Source organism: Cryptotermes secundus, unplaced genomic scaffold (assembly GCF_002891405.2).
Source record: "Cryptotermes secundus unplaced genomic scaffold, Csec_1.0 scaffold792, whole genome shotgun sequence".
Lineage (NCBI taxonomy): Eukaryota > Metazoa > Arthropoda > Insecta > Blattodea > Kalotermitidae > Cryptotermes > Cryptotermes secundus.
Genome location: NW_019725425.1, coordinates 1,062,659 through 1,072,772, shown reverse-complemented (window position 1 = coordinate 1,072,772; position 10,114 = coordinate 1,062,659). Strand labels below are relative to the sequence as shown.

The following is a 10,114-nucleotide window of genomic DNA, read 5'->3' as shown; positions in this document are numbered from 1 at the left end:
TGGACATCCCTCTTCTAAGAATTCCAATTGAGTGTGTTAGTGTGGCCAGCTCAGGGCAATATGATATTATAAACACAGCACATATCACGTCTCTGCTGTTTATAACTTCATAGGAAAGAAAACACGCCATTCATAACAGTTTGAATGAGGAAATCTCTTCCAAGAGCAACAGGATTTTGCTGCAAGACAGGCATATGTAACGATAACTTAACGCAGCTAAAGTCATGTTTCATTATATACTGTTCTTCTGACAACAGGCCAGCGAAAAATCTAACGATCTACAGCAAAACCATCAATTATTATGGGCGTTATAACATAGGTGTGCAGCTGGATGAAACATAGACGTCAAACCCCCACAGACGATTTAAATACCTTGATGAAACATACACGTCAAACCACGCTGAACGGTTAAGATGGGTGGTATGATTACTTAACTGGACACTGCCACCTAAAAGGACACCTTTTTAAACTGGGATTGACAGTTGACCCAACCTGCGAAAGGTGCCTACAGGAAGACGAATCAGCCACACATATCCTATGTGATTGTGAGGCCATAGCTTATTTAAGATTTTGTCACCTGGGCCAGTTCTTTATGGAACCAAGTCACTTTTATGATGCCCCATAAATTAAGTCCTACATTTCATTCAACTAGTAGGATTAATAAAGGGTTAATCAAGTTGCAGTGCAAGGGCTGGATTTTATGGCCCACCCCTTAACATATAGTGCACATACTGCTACTAGCTGTATGTCCAAGCTTAATGGCCACCGCTTGTTTGTTGTTCATGATTGCTTATTTTACATATTTACAGTTGCCCTCTATTTTTGAAGGTGTTTGTCTCCTTTATCTGCAGCTTGAATATGCACCACACAGTGGTGGAAGCAATCCAGTTAATAATACACTTTATGTACACACATCCACATGTGGATAGGCAGCCACAGAGACATTTATGAAGCCTTGGATCAATCCAGTTCTGTGTCAGGTTTTCTGTCATGGTCTGTAGTAGATTATACAAGGTGCTATTGGAAAGTTCCTGGACTAGGTCAGAAATGAAATGCTGCCTTAACTTGCTCACTTTTGGCTGCCATCTCCTTCAAGATAGTCTCTTTGGGAATGTATACAGCAATCCCATCATTTTTCACACGCTTCAGAAGCACCGTAGAAATCATTTTCCTTAGTACTGTTGAGTACTGCTTGCAATTCCCTTTGGATGTCAGACACTCTTTCAAAATGTCGCCCCTTTTGTTTAATTTTCAGTTTGCGAAACAGAGTGAAATCACAGGGAGCTAAGTCTGGTGAGTAGGGAGGCTGGGGAATGATAACCATGTTGTTGTTAGTCACAAACTCTGCGGCTTACAGGGACATGTGTGCAGGCATGTTGTGATGAAGGAGCCAGTTTGGGTTGCACAAGAGATCCATTCTTCAGTGCACATTTTCTCTCAGGTGTCCATAAACGTCACAGTAAAAGTCAGAGTTGACCTTAGTGTTATGAGGAACAAATTCACGGTGAACAATCCCCTTCTCGTTGAAAAAACAGTGAGCATGCTCTTTGTTGAACTCAAGACCTGCTGTACTTTTTTTTTTCGCTCTTGGTGATTGTGGGCTCTCCCACTGTGATGATTGTTGCTTTGCTCCTGGATCATAACTGTAAATCAAACTTTTGTCACCCATTATGAACCTAGAGATGAAAGTTGGGTCCTCGTTGGCTTCTCTTATTGCTAAAGGCACATGTTTACGCACTGCTGCTTTTTATCATTTGTCAAGAGTCTGGGAACAAACTTCGCAGCAATGTGATGCATGTTCAAATTTCCTGTTAAGATCTCCTGGCAGACTCCATTACTGATCCAGATGGTTCTGCAAGCTCATGGATTATTCAGAGATGGTCTTCTTGCATGAGTTTTAATTTTTTCAACATTTTCTGTTGTTTTGCTCGTACTTGGTCACCCTGAACGTTCATCTTCAGCTGACACTCAGCCTGCCTTGAAACATGAATGCCATTCAAAAACTGCTGTCCAGCTTAAAGAGTGTTCTCCAGAAACCTCACAGAGCATTTCAAGGGTTTTGGTAGAGGATTTACTGAGCTTCATGCGAAACTTGATGCAGACATTGCTCGCTTTTGCCATCCGACAAAACGAAACACGAAGTCGAAAAAGCATTCATGTAAAAACAATGCATGTTCACAGCACAGTGTCACATGGCAGACTGATGCAATGGACTTGCAGAAGTGTGACTTCAGTCTCCCCTCTCATCTTCTTTTGCCAAGGCAGTTGCAACAACAGCAGTCCAGGAATTTTCTGATAGCACCTACAGTTCCCATTGTCAATTTAAATTCAGAATTGTAGTACATGTAGAAGTGGATTGGATTTTCTTTGGAGACTACAGAGAAACCTTCATTTATAGAAACTTTTTTTTTTTGTGTGTTTAAGGTGGAAAGGGGTAGGCCAGTCAAACTTCAGGAATTGTTTGTTTTTTGTCTTTCGTTATCTTATTGCAGTTTCACTTGTTGCATGTTTGATGTAGTCATTTTTGTGTATATGAACCTTATGCTAATTTTATTGGGTTCGTTGTATGCAGGCCTTATGCCTCTTTGCAATTCTAATGTTCTGACTCGATTATTGACTCTTTAAGTAGAAAATTTATTCTACAAGGGAAGGTAAGTGTAAGAGTGAAGTCGCCCCTGTACTCATTGAACACCACATTAAATGATGTATCAGAAGTAGAGGTATGCTCCTTGCATCCCTGCTCTCAATATTGTGTAGGTAAGTGATCAGCTTCAGCCCTTGTTGCTTTACCACTGTAAATAGAGCCCAAGGTACCTGTTGGGTGGACCCCACAGCCAGTGTGAACATGGTAGCAAATCCGCTCCTGCCGGGAATCAGACCCTAGTCATCCAGCCCATAGTCCTATTCACTGTACATGCCACCAAAAATATCTCAGGTAACAGTAACCAAAATGTTGCCTACCACTGTATTGATTTTGAACTTAAGTGGACATAAGTGTCATATTTCTGCATCCTAGACAGCCATTTTGTTTCATGTTCATATCTGTCCTAAATGTGATGTGAAGTCTCCCATCTGTTCATGGTGCTTAAGATCCTTTCAGCTGTGCATGTTCGTAAACGACCTCAGCTCCCATATGGCAGTAATTCTTGTATCTAAGGTCATTTAATCTCAAAAGCATGAAAAACAATACCAACATTGTTGGTATACCTCACAAGTGTGGGCCATTTACTCATTCCGGTGACTTTAGCTATTTATTGGCTGTGAAAAATTACTGAATAAAGAAGAAAGTGGTTAATTTAGGCAACAGTTGCAGTGTGCCTATATGTACATTTCTTGATAATTGTAATTATATTGATTGATTTTGGTAATTATTTTGAGAAGAGAAATGTAGTTTGTTGGTTTGGTTAGGTTAGGTTAGGTTTGCGCAGTAGACTACTGTGCATCCATCTGTACCTTGGAGGGGGCGAAGCTCACCTGAAATTTTGTTCATGTGCATGGCCCCTCTAGAAAAGATAGTATACAAAAGTATTTGCTACTGGTATGGTCCACAAGGTTATGAAGAAATTTCTAACTGTGCAATTGAAATTTGCACACCATGGCACTGTGCTTAGTTGCTGAAAAGACAGCGAAAGGAAGGCAGGCTTCTGAGGAGCTAGCTGCTTTATGACTTTAGTACACTCACACAATATACAAGAAGAGTATTGTCATTTGGGATATCTGAACTTTGAGGAATTCTTTTGTACTTTTGCATAGTTATCAGCCACTGAAATTTTATGTACTGTCATATCTAGATGGGATCCATGCCTTGAGTAGGATTCAAACCCATGATCACTATGTTCTAGTGGGTGAAGACATTTCAGGCCCTAGACCATACAGCCAACATGACTGACCCATTTGTGTATGCATCCAGTTATTTCAATTTAACATCTAAATTTATTACTTCTAATTACAATGAATGGAAACCAAAAATTCTGAAAGTATTGGCTGTTTTCAGTGTGAATTTACATTTAACACAGATGCCTGATTGTGTAGTGGAGATATGCAAAGAATTCTATGTATTTTATCATGCAAGCTGCAAGTAGTTACCTCCATTTCACATGTCCGTGACAAGAACCAGTTGTCTTCATTCACCTTTAATATCTATTGTAGTTACCGGAATGTGACTGATCAAATTGTCAAGATTTTTTACTTTTATATCATTAATGTTTTCTTTGATTCATCCCCATAAGAAAGAAGTTAGCATGCTTATCAGGAGAATGTGGAGACCAGTTGAATGGGCCCTGTTATCACTACTTTGCTGTTGGAAGTAATGTAAGCCATAACCAAATTCAGTATATCTTCCCTCTTGTGACATTATGAAGGCTGCATTATACAAATATACTAAAAATGTTCAAGACTGAAAGTTTGAATTGCTGTTAGTTCTGAAACATTGGTAGATTCTGCAACTGTTTGTTTACATTTTCTGCTGATATTTATCTTCCCACCAGTGTCTTAAAGTTAGGCTATAAGGCTCTTAAATCACCCTCTTAGAACATATCTGACAACAAAAGTGACATCATGCCACTGTAGGAATTGAAGTTGGCATAATTATGTGCATTTTAAATTGATATGAAGAGTCCCTATGACATTTCTTCAGGTACCCCTGATAAAATAGTCCACAGTGAGCCGTCTGAAAGTCAATAGCCATGAACCTCATAATTTCTGAGGCTTAGAAGTATTTACCTAAAAGATGCTGACACTATTGAATCATTTGCATCTTGGATAAATGATTGTGCCTGACCTGACCTGGTAACACAAAATCTCAATGTGCTAGGTTTTACACATGCTCTGACTGTTACATTGACCATAGGCCATGGAATGTACTGATTTGATCTTACAGTGTTGTATGGTTGTGTATTTACAGGTGAAGTTCTTGGATTTGAAAATCTAGTGTTCAGTATATTTGAGTTTGTCCATGCACTGGTTGATTCCCACAAGTTTTCCAAGACAGTGGAATCAGCACTGATAGACTTGCTGTATTACCTAATTCTTTTCATGCAGATAACAGAGGAACAAGTGAGTAACTATAGTAGAGTGAATTTTTTAAATCTGTTAACCTCAGAATGGAATCTGACTCCTGTTTATATATGAATATGAAATGAAATTTGTCTTTTATTCTTCCCCTTCCCCAACCCCCTCAAACACATTTCCTTTTTCTGCTCTTTGTTTCGCGCTTCATTTCAGTTTATAAACATGTGTTTAAATCTTTACTGACTACAAAATTATGATGCAAATTTAAAAAAGTGACACACAGTTCCTGATATTTTACTTGTCACTGTAAAAATGTTAAACTCAAATTGCAGCTCAACAATTTTCATGTAATAGCTCCTAGAGAGATATTACATTTTAATACCATCGTCTGTTTTGTATGGTTGAAAGCCAATCTTTGATAGTTTGTTACTAAATCAAAGTATGTCCCATTCATGTTCTTTCTACGAAATCTGGCCTAGATTACTTGTAACGGAATCAACTGTGCGAACCAGCCACATTGAATCAAGGGATGCAGAGACAGTGCACTGCTGACACAATGATTGCTAGTAAACATTCGCTGCTGCGCAGTGACTCATAAATCATATATCCATGGAAGCAGTTCAGTACAATACAATAACAGTAGAACCAGGTGTTCTCTTTATGGTCAGAACAGAACAGGAACCACCAAGGAGAGCCTATCCAGGAAGAACCTATCTTCTGCAACTTGCAGTCTTCTTCCACTTCAAAGCATGATTCAGTGTGCATGATTCCCACACATCGTTTAAATTCATATTGTAATATAGTGTTACCTTTAAGTTGGCATCTATATGTCAGTGAGGAAGTACAAAAGTTTACATGAAACTTAAGTTGGGAAGTACTGATACATTGGTACAGCAGAGGGGTAAGTAGAAAATTAGATCCTTCATTTAAAATGTTTGTGTGCCATAATTTTTACTGTAGATTGATTGATTTCATACATGGGTCATAAAGCTGATATTTCTTCTTAATTCAAACCTGAAGTCAGTGGCAAAATTATTATACTTCGTAAAAATTGTACTGTTATGGGCCTTACATTTATGCAAGACTTGATGCATTTACAGTAACAAGAAATAATAAAAATTCTCAAGTTACCAGCCATTTCAGTTCTGAACAGAAGACTTCTGCTCTGAATTGATGTTTTGGTAGCTGGAGAAGACTTTATCACTTATAATCATAATTTGACATTTAAATTCCAGGTTCGCGCATGGACTGCAAACCCAAATCAGTTTGTTGAAGATGAAGATGAGGGAACATTTGCATATTCAGTAAGGATATCAGCTCAGGATTTGTTACAGGTGAGTTTCGTTGCTTAAAGGTATATTTATTATTTTCATTGATGAAGTTTTAGTTGAAAGAAATTTATACTGGTGAAATATCTTTTTATTGTTCTGCATTGTGTGTTCTTTCCTTCTTTGTGACCTACAACTGCTGTGAATGTGATATCAGAATAATAAATATTAACCCTTCAGTGCCACGGGAGAGTTAATTCCTATTTACTCCTGGGGATGGAGAATATTTAAACATTAAAAACAGCTTTCACTGTTACTAGATAGTTCATTAATCATTTTCACTCCTTTTTCATGTAAAAACATATTCCCTGAATGAGGCATCTTCTCCATACACCTCATGTAATGAATGGTACATTTTTGTGAAGTTTTGTTCAGTTTTGTTAAAAAGTTGATGTCAACTTGTTTGATTTTTATGGCTATCATAGTTCTGATTCACAGTGAAGACACTTCTTGGCTTAAAGCCATACAACTCTGAACTTCACAAACATGTTGAAACACAACTTCATCACAAAACTAGGGAAAGGTTTAAGACTAGCAACCATGCACTGAATTTATGAATGGGGGAATGTTTGATAGCTGCGCATGCAGTCTTATTTTGTAATAGCGACACCTCAGATTGGAACTGGAATACTGAACAGACTCCTAATATGAAGGTAGTTAATGAAATCATTAACAAGTGTGATACACTTGGGAATGACACCAGTAGATGAAAATTACATTAAAGAAAACCAAAAATCAGATTAAATCTGTGTCATGGTGACTGCAGTAATACGTTAGACACAGTATTATGTGCTTTTCACAAACTGTGGACCTTTAAAGCCTCACTTAGTTACTGTTCACAACTTCCTATAATAATTCAAGTGTTATACATTACACCTATTTCAGTAATATGTGAAGCATACCCAATTATCCATCTTATATTGAAGCTTACACACAGCCATAAGGATGGTGAGGCACATCCCAGGCACACCTGATTTAATGTTTGAGTTCAGATGTCCTCAAGGTGGGCAGAGATAGCCAAATACAGGCTAGAGAAGTTAGATAATGTATTAGAATCTGTCAGCATGCTAGGTCTAAAGTGCTATGCAGAAATGAGTGGGAGGCTGAGAATATTACTACTTGATGTAAAAAGAGAGAGAGAAATTAAAACAGGTAACAAAATGTATATTTAATAATGTAAATGTATTCCAGCTGCATTATGGCCCTGGGGTCGACTCAGCCTCTAACAGAAATGAGTATCAGGAATATTCCTGGGGGTAAAGGGTGGCCATCGGGTAAGGCTGACAACCTTATCGCCATCTGTGAGCGGATTGTCTAGAAAATGTGGGAGCCTCGACATCTCACAACCCTGTCGGCCTCCACAGCCTGTTACAGGGGATACCTTTACTTTAAATGTAATAACAATGTTGTAACATGTTGCTTAGAAGTCAGAATTGTGGAGTCAGTGAAGCATTGCATGGGCATCCATTTGTGCATAGTGGTTTTTTAAAACACATATCCATAGCAGTGAATGTGCACGTGACAGTCANAGAAGTCAGAATTGTGGAGTCAGTGAAGCATTGCATGGGCATCCATAGCAGTGAATGTGCACATGACAGTCGTGTCCACATGCAAGGCATGTAGAGCTGGCGAGACCAGAACTGGATGGCAGGATAACGTTAACTCACCCAAGTGGTGTCTGGTGTCTGAATAGAAAATGAGTTACAAGTATGCCACTCAGTTGAGGTTAAAAGCACAAATGATGTAAATGTCAAAGTGCAGCATTGGAAACGAACTGACCACCAACATAACAGTTTGGCAGTTGCACAGATTTGTGACGCTAGTGCCTCTTACTTTATGGTCCTGAAATGATTTATGAGTTGTGGTCAGAATTCATTAGTAATGGCTAGAGCTTTACTCTCTAATGTTGTGTGTTTATGTTGTGTGTAGGAACAAATCACTTATTTCTGTTGAGAAATTCATCATCTTTGTTGCGTTAAGCATAATGATAATTTTGAAAATGGTTATTAATGATTTGTACTGTTAACATGGGCACAGTAAATATCAAGGGGGAATTCTTATGTTCCATGTACTAACCTTCCCATCCATGAAAAGTTCTGCATGAAGGGTAAGTTTGTGTTTTTCTTGTGTTTTATATCATGACTTTATTTTCTTTCCTTTTGTGTTCAAGTTTAAGTATGTTTGTGGTCAGTGTTTTCTCCTTGCAGTTGTCATTACTATTCCTTATGTTTCCAGACACTGTGTGAGGAATTCGATGATGACAGCTGTTCTGCCCTGTGTCAAGCTGCAACAAGACATATGCATGAAGCAGAGACAGAACGAAATTCAAATAACAGCAACTGGTGGAAAATTCATGAAGCATGCATGTTTGCACTTGGTTCAGTGAAGAACTTAGTTGAGAAAAAGTTAGAAGCTGGTGAAGGAATCTTTGATTTGACTGGGTTTCTTCAAAATGTCGTTGTTGCAGATATGAGTTCTTCAGGTTAGTTCTTTTACAGATGCTGAGCACTTGTTATACAGGAAACATTGAAATCAAAATGGCCTTGTATAGCTGATTTAAATTTGGAATTGTTTCTTTTCAGTGCTTACAGTAATTTTGTTAATTAAATGAAAGTTCTATAACTCACGTAATGCTTTTATGTGGAAGCAGGAGACACCCTAAACTCATTCATTCTTACAACCTGCATGCTATTTTTATTTTAAATTAATGGTTACCAGGTAGACCAAAGGGACTAATAATTAAGTGGCATCCAGGAACATGAAATGCAGTTGTGGGGCAAATGTGAAATTATTGGCAGAAAGACAAGAAAGAGGAATAGGATGCAAGTTTTACCAGAAAAAGCTTACCGTGAACCTAAGAGCTTATAAAGAGATAAGGCGAAATTTGTGCTTATCCTAGAGGATTTTACCTAAGAATTTTATCTGCTTGATTAGTAAAATACTCTTCTTAATGTAATATAGTAAATGATGTAATACTATGATTAATATAAGTATGATGAATTAATATAATTAATAAAGTGGTGATTATAAAGAAATTATGGTAAACGTTAGTTATGTACAGTAAGGAAATTCAAATAATAAAGAATTGAATTGAAATTGAAGGTAGAATGGACAACACACTTGTCTTACAGTTAATGCCGTTTGTGTCTACTTTCTGTGTTTCTTGTATGAAATTAAGGAACCATGTGTAATTCAAAATCAGTGGTATGTTGAGTTGAGGCTTGATAGTTTTTAGATTTTGTTAATTTTGTTATCAAGTGGGAAGTGTAATTTTGAACCACCTGAAAATTAAGTCATTCTTCAATTGTGAATGATTTTAATACACTCAACTCTTGAATATCCAGAGGTGGATAAACCGGTTTGCAGCTTAACTGGGGCTTTTTTGAGGCTTATATGTTGTTTAATATTCATTCACTTTTGTTTCACATGGTGAGTTGTAACACTATTTTCGCACTACTGTGAACCGAGCTCTGCATTTTTGGGTCCCGTTATGCTAATACAATGTTCTAGGGCAGGGGTGAAAGGATACAAGGATTTGTGGAAAGTTTCAAGGACAGATACACTGCCCCAGTTAGTCTCTTTGTATCAATCTTCAAGTGCGTTAGCAAAATGTCAGGGTGTAAAAGGAAGCGTGTTGTGTTAAGTATTCAACAGACACTTGAAATTATCAATCAGTTGGGGAAAAGAGGTGTAGTTAAACAATTAGCAATGCAGTATGGTATTGGAGAACAAACTGTTCATGATTTGAAAAAACAAAAGAATCAGTTAATTTCCTT

The 10,114-nt window shown here is 37.7% G+C and overlaps 1 protein-coding gene across 3 annotated transcripts in view; it reads left to right on the top strand.

The window, feature by feature from the left end:
* LOC111863408 (importin-9) overlaps window positions 1-10,114 on the top strand; it is a 58,133-nt gene that overhangs the window by 16,014 nt on the left and 32,005 nt on the right. For all 3 annotated transcript variants that reach the window (XM_023849708.2, XM_023849709.2, XM_023849710.2), the window contains exons 7-9: window positions 4,904-5,055; window positions 6,246-6,344; window positions 8,574-8,820. In XM_023849708.2, coding sequence (XP_023705476.1) covers window positions 4,904-5,055; window positions 6,246-6,344; window positions 8,574-8,820 — 498 coding nt within the window. The remainder of the gene's footprint in view (window positions 1-4,903; window positions 5,056-6,245; window positions 6,345-8,573; window positions 8,821-10,114) is intronic.